This window comes from Hippopotamus amphibius, chromosome 6, assembly GCF_030028045.1.
Source record: "Hippopotamus amphibius kiboko isolate mHipAmp2 chromosome 6, mHipAmp2.hap2, whole genome shotgun sequence".
Taxonomy (NCBI): Eukaryota; Metazoa; Chordata; class Mammalia; order Artiodactyla; family Hippopotamidae; genus Hippopotamus; species Hippopotamus amphibius.
This window is the reverse complement of record NC_080191.1, coordinates 12422639-12444311: the sequence shown is the minus strand read 5'-3', so window position 1 is coordinate 12444311 and position 21673 is coordinate 12422639. Positions and strand designations below refer to the sequence as shown.

The 21673-nt window shown below is 35.9% G+C and overlaps 1 protein-coding gene across 3 annotated transcripts in view; it reads right to left on the bottom strand.

Moving 5' to 3' along the window:
• The window catches only part of HACE1 (HECT domain and ankyrin repeat containing E3 ubiquitin protein ligase 1), a 109131-nt gene that overhangs the window by 61770 nt on the left and 25688 nt on the right, over positions 1-21673 (bottom strand). For 2 of the 3 annotated variants that reach the window (XM_057739229.1, XM_057739228.1), the window contains exons 7-9: positions 12992-13074; positions 3432-3528; positions 538-639 (exon numbers count right to left, since the gene is read on the bottom strand). In XM_057739229.1, coding sequence (XP_057595212.1) covers positions 538-639; positions 3432-3528; positions 12992-13074 — 282 coding nt within the window. The remainder of the gene's footprint in view (positions 1-537; positions 640-3431; positions 3529-12991; positions 13075-21673) is intronic. The other variant, XM_057739230.1, reaches the window with a different exon arrangement.

Below are 21673 nucleotides of genomic sequence, written 5' to 3'. Positions count from 1 at the left end.
GCTGAAATCAAGTCCTTTACAGTTATTTGGCCTTGCATAAAATCAAAAGCTTATACAGAGATAAGACGACATAAAATTTTGGTTCAAAATCATCCAGCGAAAAAGTATAAATAGAGAGAACAGAAATCACCAAGTTGATTTATGAAAAATTAATTCCAAACTTCTAAAATTTAAGAAAAACTTAAAGTCTGTAATTATTCAGAGTAGAGCTATTAATAAATACAGAGGTCAGTAAACTAGTGATTACTAATCATAACATGATATTCCTTCTTAGATTCTTTTCCTCTACCTATGGGAAATATTCTAATTACCTTAAGGAGAGATCAAAGATGCAGAGGACAGAATACTTATAGGGCCAAATATTAGCACAGAGTTTAGTAATTATTATATAATTCATACTTATCCTGGAATGCAGATAAGCCAATTCAAATTATTAAAATATTTATAATAAAATTACTAAACAATTTGTAAAATGCCATATACACCAACTACGAACAAGGCTTGTTCATTTACAAGCTACCGGCACAATTACATTACCATGTTTTCTCGGAGATCTTCATTCTGTGTCATTTGAATAATTGTTTGGAAAAGCCTAGGGTGATACTGAATTAATACTTCACAGGTCTCTCCATATCCACCCTAAAAACAAGATTTAAAATTATTTAGGTTTAAAAACAAAATTCCTAAAGGAAAACATATTCTTTTACATAAAAGTCTGACACCAAATATGTGGGTTTTCCACACCAACCAATTCTCCAGTTCTCTGTGGACACCGACTGGGTGTCCTACAATGTAATTCAATTATGATGCTAACTGCCTGAGTTAGGGCAGACCAGACAGTAGGGATTCAGTCACATAAGAGTGCTCCCACTTCAAAAGCCAATCTAAGTCTAGGTCACCCGTACTTCTGACCAACCAACTGTAAATAAGGAGCTCCCACGACTTCCTCCTCAGGTTTGATAATTTGCTATAACAGCTCACAGAACTACAGGAAACGCTTTACTTACCATTACCTGTTTAGTATAAAGGCTACACCTCAGGAACAGGCAAATGGAAGAGAGGCGTAGCGTAAAGTAAGCGGGAAGGGGCACAGAGCTTCCATGCCCTCTCTGGGCGTGCCACCCTCCCAGCACTCTGATGTGTTCACTAACCTGGAAGCTCTCTGTTTAGGAGACCCACACTGTTTAGGGCTTTTATGAAAGTGCCATTACACAGGCATGAATGATTAAATTATCAGTCACCGGTAACTAAACTCAGTCTCTAGCCCCTGACTCCTCCCCAGGAGTGGGGGAAGAGGCTGCCCTCTAATTACATGGTTGGCTCATCTGTCAACCAGCCCCTTTCCTGAAGCTACCTAGGGCCTTTCAGCCACCAGTCATCTTATTAATATACAAAAAGACATTCTTATCACTCTGGAGATTCTTAGAAGCTCTTGTGTTAAGAACTCAGATAAAGACCAACATATATTTTTTATATTATAACAGCTCTTTTCAAGATCATATTCTTTTTTTTTAGGCTTTTTATTGGAAAAAAAAAGTGCTTTACACTCTTGTACCAGCTTTTGAGGTACACCAAAGTGAATGAGCTAGATTTATACATATATGCCCATATCCCTGCCTTCCCGCGAATCCCTCCCATCCTCCCTAAGGCATCACCCATCAAGTTGATCTCCCTTTGTTATACAGCAACTTCCCACTAGCTATCTCTTTTACAGTTGGTAGTGTATATATGTCTATGCTACTCTCTCACTTCGTCCCAGCTTCCCCTTCGACCCCCGCGCCCCCCCACCCCAACCCCATGTCCTCCAGTCCATTCTCTGTATCTGCATCCTTATTCTTGCCCTGTCACTGGGTTCATCAGTACCATTTTTTTTTTTAGATTCTGTATATATGAATTAGCATACAGTATTTGTTTTTCTCTTTCTGGTTTACTTCACTCTGTATGACAGACTCTATGTCTATCCACCTCATTACATATAGCTCCATTTCATTCCTTTTTATGGCTGAGTAATATTCCATGTGTATATATGCCACATCTTCTTTATCCATTCATCTGTTGATGGGCATTTAGGTTGCTTCTGTGTCCTGGCTACTGTACATAGTGCTGCAGTGACCATTATGGTACATGTTTCTTTTTGGATTATGGTTTTCTTTGGGTATATGCCCAGGAGTGGGATGACTGGATCATATGGTAGTTCTATTTGTACTTTTTGAAGGAACCTCCAAACTGTTTTCCATAGTGGCTGTACCAACTTACAGTCCCACCAACAGTGCAGGAGAGTTCCCTTTTCTCCACACCCTCTCCAACATTTATTGTTTCTAGATGTTTTGATGACGGCCATTCTGACTGGTGTGAGGTGATACCTCATTGTGGCTCTGACTTGCATTTCTCTGATGATGAGTGATGTTGAGCATCTTTTCATGTGTTTGTTGGCCATCTGTATGTCTTCTTTGGAGAAATGTCTATTTAGGTCTTCTGCCCATTTGTGGATTGGGTTATTTGCTTTTTTGGTATTAAGCTGCATGAGCTGCTTGTATATTTTGGAGATTAATCCTTTGTCCATTGCTTCGTTGGCAAGTATTTTCTCCCATTCTGAGAGTTGTCTTCTTGTCTTGTTTATGGTTTCTTTTGCTGTGCAAAACTTTTAAGTTTCATGAGGTCCCATTTGTTTATTCTTGATTTTATTTCCATGATTCTAGGAGGTGGGTCCAAAAGGATCTTGCTTTGATGGATGTCATAGAGTGTTCTGCCTATGTTTTCCTCTAGGAGTTTTATAGTGTCTGCCCTTACATTTAGGTCTTTAATCCATTTGGAGTTTATTTTTGTGTATGGTGTTAGGAAGTGTTCTAATTTCATCATTCTTTTACATGTAGCTGTCCAATTTTCCCAGCACCACTTATTGAAGAGGCTGTCTTTTTTCCATTGAATATTCCTGCCTCCTTTGTCAAAGATAAGGTGCCCATATGTTCTTGGGTGTACCTCTTGGTTCTCTATTCTGTTCCACTGAGCTACCTTTCTATTTTTGTGCCAGTACCATGCTGTCTTGATCACTGTGGCCTTGTAGTATAGCATGAAGTCAGGAAGCCTAATTCCACCAACGCCATCTTTCCTTCTCAAGATTGCTTTGGCTATTCGGGGTCTTTTGCGTTTCCACACAAATCGTAAGATTTCTTGTTCTAGTTCTGAGAAAAATGCCGTTGGTAATGTGATAGGGATTGCGTTGAATCTGTAAATTGCTTTGGGTAGTACAGTCATTTTCACAATGTTGATTCTTCCAATCCAAGAACATGGTATGTCTCTCCATTGAAAGATCATATTCTTAACAGAATAAAAATCTTTGCACCCATCCTCTCATTTGAGAAAAAAGTGATCTTACCTGTCTCAGTTTCTATTACAAAGTAAGGGACTAAGAATATACATTAACAACATACCTGTACACATAAATCCAGAGGGGTTACTCCATTTTTATCTGGCAGGTATTTGGCTCCTCGTAATAAAAGAATCTGCGCTGTGTCTCTCTGACCATGACTGTACAGAAATAGAACCAAGTTAAACATATAATCTTGTTCAAGTTTTTCTCTATAAATTATAGACAGTATCAATCAACAGAGGATTAAAAATTTTTAAAAACTGAGAAGATCTGAACTACAACCTCAACATTTAAACTTCCCAATGTTAAATCATACTTTTACGATGTGAATAAGAAACTAACCCACTGAATCTCAGAACTGAACTTGGGACACATTACCTACAATAAATCATAATACTCTGGCATAAGCTGCTGCTACTCAGGCTCATGTGTTTTTTCTTCCAATCACTTCCTTCTCATCTCTAGCCTGACCTCCTTTCTACCACATACATCCAAGTCTCCAGTCTTCTTAGTCCAAAAGAACCACAATACTCAAAATGAAAGTACATTTTAATACTTTAATACGTGGTAAAAAAAATAAAAATGAAGGAAGGAGAAAAGATAAGTATCAAAATAAGTAAATGGGGGGGATTAATTGGCTAAAAATACTATTTAACATCCAACCTTCATTTCATCAACCCACTCAGTTTGGCTTCTGCTGACAGCTGTTCAATCTGACTTAGAATGAGCAACTCTCTTATCCACATGCCCCATTCTCTCTAATTGCTCTTCCAAGTAGGTGTAACAACCAGTCTTTAAGCTAGGAGGAAGCTGCTTTGGGGCTAACAATCATTGGACTCTAGGTGTCATTATTAAATGAGCTAAGCTGATCCTAGATACAGACAATAAAAAATAAATTTATAATGCAGGGACATTAGAGTTTAAAGCTAATTTTACAAAATGCCCAAGAAGTCATACAGTTTGGAAGACTGACTATCTGATCAAAGAATTTTATTCTGTAAACTGATACAGCCACTATGGAGAACAGTATGGAGGTTCCTTAAAAAACTAAACACAGAACCACCATATGACCAGCAATCCCACTACTGGGCATATACCCAGAGAAAATTACAATTCAAAAAGACATGCACCCCAATGTTCACTGCAGCACTATTTATAACAGCCAGGACACGTAAGCAACCTAAATGTCCATCAATAGAAGAATGGCTAAAGAAGATGTGGTACATATATACAATGGAATATTACTCAGCCATAAAAAGGAATGGAATTGGGTCACTTGTAGAGATGTGGATGGACCTACAGACTGTCATACAGTGAAACAAGTCACAAAAAGAAAAACAAATATCATATATTAACACATATATGTAGAATCTAGAAAAATGGTACAGACGATCTCACTTATAAAGCAGAAATAGAGACACAAACAGAGAACAAACTTACGGATGCCAAGGGGGGAGAGAGAGAGATGGGATAGAATTGGGAGATTGGGACTGACATATATACACTATTGATACTATATATAAAATAGATAACTAATGACAACCTACTATAGAGCTCAAAGAACTCTACTCAATGTTCCATGGTGACCTAAATAGGAAGGAAATCCAAAAAAGAGGGGACATATTGTATACATATAGCTGATTCACTTTGCTGTACAGTGGAAACTAACACAACATTGTAAAGCAACTATACTCCAATAAAAATTAATTTTAAAAAAACAATTTTACTTTGTAGATGAAAAAAGCTACTATTCAAGCACAGTGAAACTAGAACTCAGATCTCTGGTCTTCTAGATCAATATTCTTCCCATAGTACCATTACCTAAAAAGGTATGTTATTTCACAAAGAGAAAGACTACACAGATTCCTCAGAAACTTGAAACAACCAAATAAAAACAACCTATTAATTCCTTCCTACAAATGACACTGGATAAAGAATAATTCGACTTAATTCAAAAAATAGGATCCTATTATGAATCTGGTGGCAGATATTAGCATATCACTACTTGATAGTTTATTATAATACTGATTACCTTCCTTAATACAAATATCAACAGACGAAAACTAACCTAAGAACAATATCTAATTTACTCCAGAAAAAGCAGAAAATCAAGAAAGCAAGTAAATCAACAATCCCTCCAAAAGCAACAGTAACTAGTTTCACTAGTCTACATTAAGAGAAGTCTTCATCAAGCATCATTTGTCATCTGTCAGCTGGGAGTGCTGGCCCACACATTATATGTTACAGCTAACAGTAATTACTTTACAATTAACACTGTTCTATTCTGTATAATACCTAAAAATAGGGGCTAAGTGAAAAGAAATTAACTTGAGATTAATTTATTTAAGGAGTCAATGATTTCTTTGCTAGGACCCAAGGTTCTGAGAAACCCAGATTTACAAAGCTATTCTGTTCAACTTTAATGACATTTCTTTTAGAGTTATTCATTATCTGTGTTAGATGTGTTTAATCCTTCCAACTAAACTGTAAACTTCTTGACAATACATTTGTTCTATAACACCAAGCATAGCAATTGGCTTATAACGTACTCAATATACTTGTTGAGTTATATGATGGGATTTAATTTTAGATACGATTCATTTGACAAGTAAGCATTAAATAAAGTACTAAACGGACTTCCCTGGTGGCTCAGTAGTTAAGAATTCACCTGCCAATGCAGGGGACACGGGTTCGATCCCTGGTCCAGGAAGATCCCACACGCTGCAGAGCAACTTAGCCTATGCGCCACAACTACTGAGCCTGTAGTGCTCTAGGGCCCGTGTGCCACAACTACTGAAGCCCCACATCTAGAGCCTGTGTTCCGCAACAAGAGAAGCCACCGCAGTGAGAAGCCCATGCACCACAAGGAAGAGTAGCCCTCACTCGCCACAACTAGAGAAAGCCCACACACAGCAACGAAGACCCAACGCAGCCAAAAAAAAATTTAAATAAGGTACTAAGCTACAAAAAATAACAAAAAAGACCTGAATCATAATTTATTTAGGATTAATTCTGTACCACTTATAGCAATAAGAATAATTGATATCAAGAAAAAAATACCACTATGACATTCTTAGAAAGCTGGAGTGATTTCTAAAACTACATTAAAGTCTCATCTGTGAGCAGGTGGCATTTCATTTCAAAAGTAAATTAGAAGAAACAATTGCTTATAATATATAAAATCTGCATAATCTTATTAGGGCCTCAAGTGCCTTATATGTAATAACTGCAAAAGATAAGGATTAGACTGCTACAGACTGCTTAGAATGTTGCATGAAAGATTTTTCAGTTCAAATAACTGCAAAAATTTGCTCAATGAATAATTATTCTTCACAATTCAACTTTTTTTATATTGATTGAGGTAATACTCCCTTCAAGGAAATTCCAGTGTATTTTCTGGAAACTAAGAAGTTGGTAAAGATTTAACTAATAAGAAAACTATAGCGCTTCTAAAGCACTTAGAACTGATTTCTCAAGCATTTTCAAGTCTCCTAACTTTAGGCTCTTGCAGTGATAGAATCTGAAAACCTGGCTAACATGCAGATAGTACATATATTGCAACATTTTTTGGAACTGCTTATGAAACAAAGAGGCCATGTTTTCTAACGGTCCTTTTCTATTCTAAAAGGCTGCAATTTTGAGTCTATGGACTGTTTTTACATGGCTACTTTGATTGTGAGTTTGCTGACTGAAAGGAGTTGCTTGGCAGTAGCTACAAACCATGTTCAGAATCTTACCTCTTTCTCACTCTATTACAGACCTCCAAAATTCCATAAAAATCTCACTAATTTAGTGTATCTATATAACCACAGCTAAATCTTGCTTTTGCTAACAGAATAAAAGTTATCTGCAGATACAGAAATTATTTGAAAAATCATTGTACATCCAAACCTTTATTTGAAGAACCCAGTTAATGGAATGGGAAGTATTATGACTGAATATAAAACCAATCTAACCATTCAAGGACTTGAAGCATTGGCAGATACCATATAAAAGTCCTGAAAACAAAGACACCTGAAGAATGGGACCGAGGCGGAGGACAATGTGTGCCTACAGTGCACAGGAAAGAAAGCTAGTGAATTAGAGTGTCTTGAACAAAATATCTAGAGAGGAAAAGTGGCTAGGAAATAGTTCCTGTCATAATTTTAGGTCAAAATCAATCTGAAATGACTCACTTACAGTAGCATTACTTTATTAAATAGTGCTCAGAATTAGAATAGAAGTACTACAAAGGGAACAAGGGAAGGCCTGCCTGTACGATGGGATAAGTCAAATTTCTTAGGAAACCCTGCACAGCAATGAAGTTGAATGGGGACAATACAACTCTGCGCTCACGGGTGTGGAAAAGTATGCTAGAGCTTAGTGAGCACCTACCAACTGTCAAGTGTAAAATCCTCTGCAGGATGCTTTATATAAGCCATCTCATTTAATTACCACTATAGTCCCACAAGGCAAATATCAGCATTTCCACTTCACAAGGAAACAAGCTTCAGAAGTCAAGAAACTTGACTAAAGTTGCATAGCTTTGGGGCTGGGACTGCATAGTTTCCTATATCTTTTCAATATCTTTTCAATTTAATTAAAAGAAAACAGTTTCAGCAGTTGATCCTTGAATTAGACATATGATCCATCTAGTAACATCTCTCAACAATAAAAACTTACATTAAGTTCAGCTTTTTATCTTAGAGCCCTGTAACTTGTCTGCAGGATCAACTTGTTCTATTTCTCACATTCCTTTCCCTTTCATTTATCAGAGACAACACACTAGGAATAATTTGTAATTTTTAATGTATACCTATATCTAGATATCATGAATATAATTAGAAGTCTGCCTAAGAAATGAACCATGTTCCATATTTATCATCTCAATACACTGAAGAATTTGTATTCTAGTTTCAATTTTAATCAGATTTGCTTAACCATCTTTGTTCAAAGAGATCTAATGTTTGCCACATTAAAACTTAATGACGGGGCTTCCTAGGTGGCGCAGTGGTTAAGAATCCGCCTGCCAATGCAGAGGTCATGGGTTCGATCCCAGCTCCAGGAAGATCCCACATGCCGCGGAGCAACTAAGCCCGTGTGCCCAAAAAATAAATAAATAAATAAAAACAAACAAAAAGAAGAAAAAAAAAAAAAAAACTTAATGACGGGTATATAATACTAGCAGAAAGTACTTCTAAAAAATTCTTTTACCATATCCCTATGCTCAGACTAACTATATGAATATCACAGTTACGTACAACACTATTACATACGTATATTTTACCAGTATACATGGCATTCTTTTATATAAGATACTTTTCAAAAACATAATTATAGTGATTCATTCATTCAAAAACAATTACTGAGCGTCTAAGCACAAAGCACTGCGCTACACATGGAATATAAAGTGATGAATAAAACCAACAAAATTCTTGCTTTCATTGGGCTTTTAGTCTAGCAGGGGAGACACACTATAAACAGGTAAATAAACACTATAAACTAGAAAGTGCTAAGAAAGAAATGATCATGATGCTGTGATAGAAAATACTGGGAAGAGGCCTGCTTAGATTGGTCAGGAATTCCTTCCTAAAAAGTGACAGTGGGCTTCCTAGGTGGCGCAGTGGTTGGGAGTCTGCCTGCCAATGCGGAGGACATGAGTTTGATCCCTGCCCCAGGAAGATCCCACATGCCCGGAGCAACTAAGCCCGTGTGCCAAAAAAAAAAAAAAAAAGTGACAGGGAAGCACTGGCATGGAGTCAACCACATAAAAAGTCTACGGAATAACATTTCAGGCAAAATAAACAGCACAAAGAAAAGCCTACTGGAAAGAGTCTGTTGCATTCGGGGAACTTAAAGAGAACCAATGTGGCTGAAGCACAGGTGAGCTAAGCAGGGTCAGAAGAGTTTAGATTTTACTGGAAATTCAACAAAGAGGCGCTGAAAAGTTTAAATACAAGGTTTAAACACAAAGTGACAACAGCCGATTCATTTTTTAGAAGGTCACTTTGGTTTCCGAGGAAAGAACAGAAGAAGGAAGGGAAACAACAGAGGAATCAGGAAGACCAGTTAAGAGACTACTGCAGTATTCTAGAAAAGAGTTAACAACTTTAAGGTGGTTTAGCGACGCAGAGAGAAGTAATGAGATTTAGAATGCATTCTGAAAGTGGAATTTATAGAACTTAATAACATATTCCAAGTTGAGGATCAAAGAGACAGACAGAGAGAGAAAGAGAGAGAGAGAAATAAAATATAAAGACCTAGCTTCTGGTTTACACAACTGAGACGATAAGGGTTGCAATGACTGAGACGAGAAAAACTGGAGGAAAGGTTTGAAAAGGAAATCAGAAGCTATATTTTGGACATGAGATTTTATGAGACCTGCAAGTGACGATGTAAATCAGGCACGTGGACATTTAAATATGAAGCTTCAAAGGAAGGTCTGACCTAGAGATAACCTGTCAAGATAGGATATGATTTCAGGGAATCAATGATATCATATCATTATTATTCATAAATTCAGGACACCAAAAAAGAAATTGGTGTTCTAGCCAAGCAATCAAATTGTAAGCATAACATAAGAAAAACCTTGGATTCAGGTAAGATCTAAAAGTCTAGAGAGCCAAAAGTCCTTGTATTCTAATTCAAAGCTGTTCAATGATGACTGAATCATACAGATCAAAGCAACATCAGAGACCCTAAAGAGAAGCTAAACAAGAAGAAAAGCAGATAGCTTCCTCCACAAGAGGGCAGAGAGCAGTATCAAGCAATATCAGCAGTATTTCGTTTTGCAGAACTGAAAACCACAGCCACAGAAAGAGAGAGAAAATGAAAAAGCAGAGGACTTTGTACCAGATGAAGGGACAGGATAAAACCCCAGAAAAACAACTAAATGAAGAGGACATAGGCACCCTTCCAGAAAAAGAATTCAGAATAATGACAGTGAAGATGATCCATGACTTTGAAAATAGACTGGTTGCAAAGATCGAAAAGTTTACCAAACAGCTAGAAGAATTAAAAAGCAAACAAACAGAGATATGCAACACAATAACTGAAATGAAAAATACACTAGAAGGAACCAATAGCAGATTAACGGAGGCAGAAGGTCGAATAAGTGACCTGGAAGACAGAATGGTGATAATCACTGATGTGGAAAAGAATAGGGGAAAAAGAATGAAAAGAACTGAAGACAGCCTAAGAGACCTCTGGGACAATGTTAAATGCACCAACATTCACATTATAGGGGTCCCAGAAGGAGACGAGAGAGAAAGGACCTGAGAAAATACTGGAAGAGATTCTAGTTGAAAAATTCCCTAACATGGGAAAGGAAATAGCTACCCAAGTCCAGGAAGCGCAGAGAGTCCCAGGCAGGATAAACCCAAGGAGAAACACGCCAAGACATATAGTAGTCAAATTGACAAAAATTAAAGACAGAGAAATATTATTAAAAGCAACAAGGGAAAAATGACAAATAACACACAAGGGAACTCCCATAAGGTTAAAAGCTGATTTCTCCGCACAAACTCTGCAAGCCAGAAGGGAGTGGCAAGATATATTTCAAGTGATGACAGGGAAGAACCTACAACCAAGAATACTCTACCCAGCAAGGATCTCATTCAGATTTGATGGAGAAATCAAAAGCTTTACAAACAAGCAAGAGCTAAGAGAATTCAGCACCACCAAACCAGCCCTACAACAAATGCTAAGTGGGAAACATCAGAGAAGAAAAGAACCTACAAAAACAAAAACAAAACAAATAAGAAAATGGTAATAGGAACGTACATATCGATAATTACCTTGAATGTAAATGGACTAAATGCACCAACCAAACGACACAGACTGGCTGAATGGATACAAAAACAAGACCCATATATATGCTGTCTACAAGAGACCCACTTCAGACCTAGGCACACATACAGACGGAAAGTGAGGGAGTGGAAAAAGCTATTCTATGCAAATGAAAATCAAAAGAAAGCTGGAGTAGCAATAGTCATATCAGATAAAATAGACTTTAAAACAAAAAATGTTACAAGAGACAAGAAAGGACATTACATAAAGATCAAGGGATCCATCCAAGAAGAGGAGGTAACAATTATAAATATATATGAACCCAATATAGGAGCACCTCAATACATAAGGCAAATCCTAACAACCATGAAAGAGGAAATGCAAGGCAGAAATAGTGACACAGATGTAGAGAACAAACACATGGACACCAAGTGGGGAAAGCGGGGAGGGTTGGGGGGAAATGAATTGGGAGATTAGGATACCAAATTGTACACTCTAAATATATGCTGTTTATTGTCTGTTAACTGTATCTCAATAAAAGTTCTAAAATAAATAAATAAATAAATAGAAGAAAAGCAGATCTTTCATTTAAAACAAACCTCCAGGGACTTCCCTGGTGGTCCAGTGGGTAAGACTTTATGCTCCCAATGTGGGAGGCCCAGGTTCAGTCCCTGGTTGGGGAACTAGATCCTGCATGCTGCAACTAAGAGTCCACATGCCGCAACTAAGAAGCCTGCATACCACAACTAAGAAGCCTGCATGCCACAACTAAGAAGCCAGGATGCCGAAACTGAGAGCCCATGTGCAGCAACAAAGTTCCCACGTGCCACAACTAAGACCTAGCACAGCCAAAATAAATAAATAAATAAATAAATATTTTTTAAACTAAAAATAAACCTCCAGGGAATTCCCTGGCAGTCCAGTGGTTAGGGCTCGGCACTTTCACTGCCAGGGCCCAGGTGTGATCCCGCAAGCCAAAAAAATAAATAAAAAATAAAACAAACCTCCAGTAAAATGACATAAAACAGGAAAAAGGATAAGAAAAGATGAGCTTTCTGGAAAGCATTATATCAAAAATAAAGAGTCTAAATAAATACAATTCCTATAATCTAAACCAAAAAGAAAAAGCAAGTGTAACTGTCAACTTTTCCTAATTGCAACTAAATTTAGATAACATATTATGGTGGGGGGGGTATGTGTATAACTATTACACTGTTAGCTCCTTAAGGACTTGGCTTGCTTTGTTACTGTATCACTACGGCCTATAATAATGCAGGGTACACGGCCAGTGCTAACTAAATGTTTGCTTATTACATGAATGAATCAATAAACAAAACATATGCTTTAAGAAAATGACCCAAAAAAAAGAAAAAAGACAATGAACCAGGACAGAAATGTAAAAACAACTTAATGCATAACTTCGTATCTAACAAGAATGATTCAAGAAACTTTTTAGTTACAAATTCAGAGAAAGCAAAGACATGGCTCTGAACTAAGACATACTTTAATAGCTTATCCCACTGGAACTAACTTGGTACTTGATAAAGAAAACTATGGAAAGTACTGGATTATTGATGTCTTTTTTATTCCTTACTAAGTAATTAGTCTAAAATCTAAATAATCAAGTAAATAAAAAGCTCCTACTTACAACATATAAAAACACTGGCAATATAAAACACTTTTCATCACACAGTTAGGTAACAGAACTGTAATGAACTATACTTCAACTTAAAAGGGAGCATTGTATTTCTAGGAAAAGAAAAGAGTTTTAGAAAATATACATGAATGTTTGTTTATGGAAATATAGATTCAACATTCTTTAATGAGAGCACCTGGAAGTATAAAATATCATACCTGCAAGCAAAGTACAGTGGAGTAGCTCCTGAAACATTTGGCCTGTTAATGTCAGCACCGCTGTCCAGCAAGCACTGCACTGTCTGGGGGAGAAGAAAACAAAAGTAAAGCCAGAGAAGTCCAACAAAGGCACAGTTATCACAGTTTCAGTCCTTACAAGGAAAGGTCTTACCACAGCCTGAAGCTTTAAAAAAGAAAGAGTAGAAACATGACAATTAAGATGGCTGAACAAATTTCACTTTTTGGTAAGTTCTGAACCTCAGGCACTACACAGTATATGTGGAATTACCAATGTAATGTAAATTGTGTTAATCTGGGAAGGTTCTAGAAAGTCACTGACACGTGTAGTAGCTACCAAGGACTTGAAATGTGGCTAATACAACTCAGAAACTGAATTTTAAATTTTATTTTATTATAATTAAGTTTAAATAGCCACATGTGGCAGCACTGGACAGTGCTGCTCTAGATGTCTGAATTTTAAAACCAGAATTTTTTGCCTCTAAAAACAAAAAAGTAGGTACCAGAGCTGTAACTTTCTCAAAACTCAAAGAGCATAATTATTAAAGTACAAAATATTAAAAAGCTAAGAAGTCCTTTTGCTATTGACAGTAGCCAACACCGACCCAGTTTCTGATAGTCATTCATATATACTCTGTCCCCTAAGCTCTACTTCTGTAATCACCTGAAGTGTACTAAGAGAAAATAAGCTAATATAAAATCTTAAAACTACATATCTGATGATTAGGAATATGACAAGGCTCGCCTGAAAAACCTTCAAAAAGAGAATCTTTTCTAGTTTTAATTCCTATGATCTTCTTTTGAATTTTTCCTGCAAAAAGGAAGATAAGATGTAAAAACTTAAATGCTTTTGGAATTAGACTGTTTAATATCACCTCTGGATTGAACACACATGTTCATCTTTATTGCTGCTTTAAAACCTAGTACAATGTCAGCAAAATATTAAGACTATAAACTCAAAGGAAGAACAGGAAAGAATACAACACATAATAGATAAGTCAGAAGTTTTAAGGAAATGGGAAGCAAGAAAAGGAATAGAAAACGACTTAGCAGATCAAAGAAAGCTGAAGTGTCTGCAAATGCAGATTCCAACAACAAACCACCAAATTCTCACTGCAGAACACTCACACAAAACACAGGAATTGGAAGTAAGAGGTATCTTGGAAGACAGGGATAGTTATACAGAGCTAAGACAGGAGGAGTAGTTGAAAATCTAACAGTTGGGCCCTCCCCCCAGGACCGTTCCTCCCCATCCCATACAGTTAGCCACTATCCCTCCCTATCTGTCTTGGAAGAAGGGAGGTTTACTCTCTGGACAAAGTGAATAGTGAGGCTCTAGACTGGCAGACAAGAAATATAGGAAAGAGAAGGTATGAGAAGCCATGCTGTAAACAAATAATTAAGTGAAAACCTCCAAGCCCCCATACTCCACTAGGCTCCCAGAAATCCAGTTACCAGGCTTAAAAGCTTAAGCAGGAGATTGAAAATCTCCTGTCTGGACAGTGGCACCAGAGAAGAGTCTGACTGATACTGGCATTACAGAGTCACCAGTGAAACTGCACAGTTGGCCACAAGGGGACATTCGGCAATGCTGGGAGACTTTTTTGATTTTCACTACTAGGGAAGGGAGGGTCCAACTGGCAACTAGTGGGTAGAGGCCAGGGTATGTCTAAACATCCTACAATCTACATACAGGCCCCAAAACAAACACTGTTCAGGCCCCAAATATCAATAGTACCAAGATGAAAAAACAATGGCGTACAGTGAAGCCAGCCAACAAACACAGGTCATGTACACAATGCTTTCAGCCCCATTTCAGTGCCTCACTACTAAACATGAATGGACAGACAATATTTAAAAGACAACTGAAGCAGGCTTCTAACCTGAAAAACAAACAGAAAAAGGAAGTAAGAAAAATTAAAAAGACAATAAAGGGAACCCAAAAAAAACAGCAACAAAAATTAGAAAAGTAACTAATACCTGCAGAGAGAAAAGAGAAAATGCTATCCATGGGACAAAAACAAGATGCTGGGGGAAAAACATTCAGAGAATAAGACATCAAAAATATGATGGAAGAGATAAAACTTCAACAGAAGTTAGAAATACAATGTTGAAAACTCTACAAGAAACAAGAAGACAAAGAAAACAGAAAAAATGACAAAACTAGTAGATCAATCCAGGAAGACATATTGTAAGAAATTGAGAATAAAGAAAATGAAGGAAGTGAGAGACCAAAAGGAAGTAATCAAGAAATAATACTAAAAAATTTCCTAGAACTGAAGGACACGAGTTGCCAGGTTGAAAATGCTCACCAGTGCCCAGTCTAACAAATTAAAAGACCTCCACCATGGCACAACAAAGTAAAATTTCATAATACTGGGGATATAAGATTCCAGAGATAAACAGAATTCATGTAAGTTTTTGACATTCATTAAATAGGTTGACATTAAACTTTTCAACAGTAACAATGAAATCTAAAAGGTGAAACGTCCTCAAAATTGTTAGGTGAATGACATCCAATAAAGAATTCTATAGCCAGCCACAGTATCATTCAAATATATGCTTTTAAATAAAAAATATGCTTAACTATGTAAGATTTTTTTAAAAACTTACCAATGGAAGCGACATTATCTAATGATTTGTCTTTGAAGCAAACAGTACTGAGAAAGATTTTGTGGGAGCATACAGGAAGAACTACTGATTCACAAAAAAACAAACAAACAAAAAACTAAGCTAAGCTAATGTCACCCTAGTAGAAAATGTTATTATAGTTCACTACTTAACTCAGCAGTAAACAATATTTACCTAACCTTATATACAACTGGTAATGTCTCACCAAAATTTATGATATAATTAATTTTAGAAATGGGGGGACAGGGCATGGGAAGAGGATTTAAATGAGTTAAACCCTCATGCACCATAACAAGAAATGATTCAGTGATATGTAAAAGTCATAAATTGAGAAAGAGCAGTAGAAGCATGTTATGTGGAAATAGATGCCAGAAGAAAAGCTAAAATAATTGAAACTTGTTGCTTAGTGACCGTGAATTTGACAAAGAAAAAGGGTGATTTAAGGGACTATAATATTTTTATTAAAAAGATTTCGGTAAAAATAAAATATTTTGATATAGTATTCATGTATTATTGCTACTTGAATTTACTTCTATCTCAGGAGGAATTTGAAAAATCTATGTAACAGAAACACTGTTACATAAAATTTTATTATCAGCTATATAGTTCTTAAACTGTGGACAAGTGGTCAAGCACTGCTCTCAAATATACAATAAGCATTTAGGTTTTTATTTTATAAGGCAAGGCCCATATGAGCCTTTTGATCATGGCCTTCCCCTTTTTGATATCTGACCTAGAAGCTGTATCTGTGTGGTCCCAAATCATAAGTGAGATAGACAGCAGCAATAATTTTCACTGACTGTTACAGAAATTATATAGACAATAAGCCATCTCTCAAGAGGCTCAGGAGAGATAAAAACAATTATATCAAAAACACATTAATATTCAATTAAAACCCAGAAATCCAGAGAGAAGCTGAAATAAAGTAATTATTAACAAAACATACTACACATTCATAAAAATTATATAATTGTTAAAACTACATAATGATATAATAATATGAATAACCTTAGTATGTGCCTCAACAGTGCTAATAAGCATTTATCAATTCATTTATTGCATCTTGTGGGGAAGTTGATATCCTTTTCTCCACTTTTACAAGTAGGAAACTGAGTCTCAAAGAGGTCAAGCAATGTGCACCCCAACACACAAACAGTGGAACAGGGATTAAAACCTAAGCCCATGGTCGATAACCACTAGACAATTTACCAAAAAACCGAAATTCTCAACTTTCTAAATTCAGAATACTAAATTGTATTATGGCTGATTTGGCATAGCTTCATAAGCTGCATTAATCATGTATGATCTACTAATTCCCTACCAAATAACTATTTGAGAGTCAAGCTCAAGCGCCTAGACAGTTATTTCTGTGTAGTTTTTAAATAATGCCATTTTCTAAATCCACATACTTTTTATAGTATTTCTGGGTTTTTTTTTAACAATTTTATTATCTATTTATTTATTGGCTGTGTTGGGTCTTATTGCTGCATGGGCTTTCTCTAGTTGTGGCAAGTGGAGGTTACTCTTAGTTGCGGTGTGTGGGCTTCTCATTGTGGTGGCTTCTCTTGTTGTGGAGCACAGGTTCTAGGTGCATGGGCTTCCGTAGTTGTGGCACGCGGGCTCAAGAGTTGAGGCTCACGGGCTCTAGAGCGCAGGCTCAGTAGTTGTGGCGCACGGGCTTACTTGTTCCTCGGCATATGGGATCTTCCTGGACCAGGGATCATATCTGTGCCCCCTGCATTGGCAGGCGGATTCTCAACCACTGCACCATGAGGGAAGTCCCTGTATTTTTATTTATACTGTAGAGCTCACAGTAAAATAAATTAGCCATTAGACTAACATATTCCTCTACAAAGTGGTAAGACAAACTTCAGGCAAATCATAGCAAGACAGCATGATGTACAATATGAACTGTCATATGTTTCTAACATACCCTTACACACAGGAAATATTCTATAAATACACTAAAAATTCTGTCCTTGAGAGAAAAACACTTGATTAAGAAAGTGGAAAAACTCATTATAGCATTTTCTTTTACATTGATAATAAATTTCTGCTTTTCTGTTTTAACAAAATTATCCCAATTAAGATCCTCAAAATAAACTACTATTAAAAGAAACGTATATTTTTTAAAAGCTTTCAACAGCTCACTTGTAGATAAAATGTTGCCTGAAGACAAAGAGAGAGAGAAACCCATTTCCCTCAGAGTAAGAAGAAAAAAGATAAAGGGATTTGCATGTAAAGAGTAAAAAAATTGCCTTGCAGCACTGAAATGAGTGAAAAGTCATCAATCTTTGTGATTAAAAAAAAAAACCACTTGCAGATTTCTTTTTGTAAAAGCTCTGAAACAGGAGGAGAAAGGATAACACAGAATTCAATTATTTATTAAATAGCATAATAAAAAGAGAAAGAAAGTCACATAACTTAAAAGTTTTGGTTTTTTTCAAAATTTCCAGTCTATGGAAACGAAGGGTAAAATAACTTTGAAACTAGGAAAATTCAGGTGGAGGAAACTCTGACTATTAAATTAAAAACATAAAAGCTCTTGAAGAAATACTACTACTTGAAGATTATAAATTATACACAATCATAAGGCAAAAACATAATCAAAGAGAATAAATTCTGGATTCAACCACTAAAATCCCTAAGGAGTCTCAAAAACAGAAATTTTCAGCAATAAACAAATCAGATACAATATTTTATAAGAATCAGCACTATCCATATATACTTCACTTAAAGGTACAAAAGAAAAAATTACAAATATTCAGAAATGGAAAGACAATGGCAGAAAAGCTGCTTGGAATGATACTGCATTTGACTAGCCCATCCCATCTTTCAACAAAAATTTCATTGTTTGTATGTGTTAGTAGGAAGTGCTTAGATGCTAGAGTCACAGCAATGAACAAAATGGACAAACATCTGCCTTCATGAAACTTACATTCTAGTGGAAAAGGAAAACAAAGGGACATAAGAAATAAAATACGTATGTAGTGTGCTAGATGTTGATTAGTGCTATCCAGAAAAACTGACAGGATTCTCTATGACAGATTTGGATTCAATTTGTTTTAGCAGATTTCTCACCTCTAAACCCCTAAACATAAACGCTTCTGTGAAAATCGCATTGTGTCTGTTTAACAGACTACAGGCCATGAAGTCTCAAAAAAATCATTGTAATTTACAATGGTCACAAGTTCCTCTGTTTTCAAAATCTTATGGCTTCTCATTTACTAGAAAAAATTAAGCTCAGCAGCTTACAACTTAGTAACTGTAAACATGAAAAAGTATACTAACAAATATCTGTGACTGATAGCTGATTACCTAAATCTTTCAAGATAATATAACATGTAATTTTAAGAACTACACTGAACTGAAATCATTTTCTATGTCTAATTTACATCACCAAAATATGGTTTTAAAATAATTCAGACCTTCAAATTCCCTGTCCAACCCTCTCCCCTTTAAAAACAACAACAACAAAACCACACTATTATCCTATTCCTAGATAATCTATAATGGGAGTCTTCCTCCTTACAGAGTAAGGAATAGCTGGGAAGAATCTTGAAAGAAAAACATTGAAAGGGGATTTTCATAGGCCTTCAAGAAATTCTTAAAAAGAAACAACACACTTTCAACAGACTTCATGACCTTTCAAGTGATAAAACAACATCCTGAGTGGAAAACTAATGTGCAAAGTTAATGTTTGGGTCAATCTCAAAAGTCATTTAATTGAAGGCAGTGACTAACCAGGACCACCTGTGCCCAATACACTGATAAATTACAAAGCAAGAAAGCCAAGGCAGCTCTACTTTATCAATGTCAACTCTCTTAAAAACACTGATCAAAGTAAAAAAGGAATAGATATTCAATATTAAACCATAAGTAAAAATCTGAGTTGCTGTATTATCATTTACTAAAACAATGATAGCCAAACAACAAAAAGCATCTTTCATCTCTTATTAAAAGTAATTCCGATGGCAGGACAGCAATGCACAAACAACTTCTGCACTAAGAAAAATGGCCAACTCACTAATCAGTGACTGGTGTTTATAGGTCTTCTCCAGAAACCTGTCCACCTAAGCCTATCAAGACTTTGAACCCTTATGTAATGCCTAGCAAAAATCAATATTATCCAGTTGTGTTAGAAAAAAAAAATCACATTAACAGAACTTTCTATTATTTGCTCACATTTCTCAGAAGTGATTAAAGAAGAATTCTAACATTAGAATAAATAAAATTACTCTGAACCCAAAAACATATTCTGAAATGTTAAATACATCTACCTTTGTGCTTCAAGGCTGAATCCCGTTAATGTTTTTGCAAAAGCTTTCAATTAACTTTGCATGGCTGTCCTCTAATTCTCTGGATGAAAAGCTTGGAAGCTGGCTAAAGATATCAAGAGAACTGACTGAACGTAGATGAGCACTGTTCCTTAACAAGCCTATAATTTCAGTAAAAAAAAAAAATGCAGTCAGTTCTATCAAAGATAATCTATTCTAAGCAGGGTTCAACTATCATTTCATATTGTTTGTGAATCTTCATATTCAGTTATCTAAATTCAGCAATATAAAGTTTATTGTGCTAAAAATAAATTTCTTTAAATGAATGGAAATTAGTCCAAAAACTGATTCTGCTGTGTACGCTAGTATAAATTGAGACTGAACCATTTGACAGTTCTCTAGAGTTTCTAAATCCAAGTTATTCCAGGAAAACAGTAATCAACCATTTGTGGCAATTCAACATGTCAATAAATCTTAAAGACCTAATGACAAAGGAAAAAATTACTAAAAAGTAAGTACAATTTATGACCAAAAAAAAAAAATGGTATACTATGTAGAATAATATTAGGTTTTACTACACTTCCTAAAAATGAGATTAAAAATCAAACAAGACACCGGGCCTAGCTTACTGCACAAGAGTAAATGAATGAAGAGTCCAGGTGGTACTCTTTGCACTGTTCTTACAGAATCACATCATCAATATTAATAATGCTAGTAACAATACCAATAGTATCATTACTCTCAAGTATCTTCCAAAATGTTCACAACACTTCCCTTAATTATGTAATCAGTAGACAGAATATACCTTAGGAGGTAGATAAGAGTAGGGGAAGAAAAAGTTGCCAAAGACTATATAATAAGCCGGCTGAATATCCAAATTCTCAAATTATTTTTTATATTAAATCAATATCCAAAGACAAACCATAATTCTGGTATTGTATAGCTAGACTCAGTGTTCAACTTATGGAAACATATACAAAGAGTTAAAAACAAAATTGATAATCCCTACCCTGTAATAACGTATCTCAGAGCCCTTAAATCACATATCCAATTCACGATAAAAGAATATGCTCACTCACAGAGATCTGAACATGTCCCAGAAATACATAAGTAATTATGGCACACAGGTAATAAAAGCACAACTATCAACACAGATTTTTAGAGGTATAATTCAGCCTGGAGGCTGGGAGATGGACTAATTTCTCAAGATTCCTTCTTGCCCTAATTGAAGGATTAAAGATGCACACAATGAATCGGAAAATAGTGCTAAACATTCCCTTTGTATATGATCTGTGCAGATAACTATAATGGACCAACTATGACAGAAAGGAATCTCACTCACTAATACAATCAATCACAAGTCAACGTGGCTTTTTGTACTCTTCCTCCTGTACTATATCTGCAAAATCTCACCCTGTGAAACCCATCACCACAGTGAAGTCAGGCCCCCTATAAATCTTCTGAAAATACAATTCTTCAAAGGCATGTGACTATGAGGAATTCTCCCTTACTTTACCACACCTGCTTTAGTTTGTAAACCATATGGAGTGTATTATATTTATGCTAACTATTCTTCAATAACTTCAGAAGGCAATTCTAAATTTTTAATGCACACTGTAATGCACGTTTTGAACCAAGGTTTTCTGAGTAATTCTTGCTTCTTCAACTGGCTCAAGGCAACTAAAATTAGCTTTTGTAGATAATTCCTAACCTGAATCCCAGTGTTTTACTACACAAGTTCCTGGGCAACAGGTAG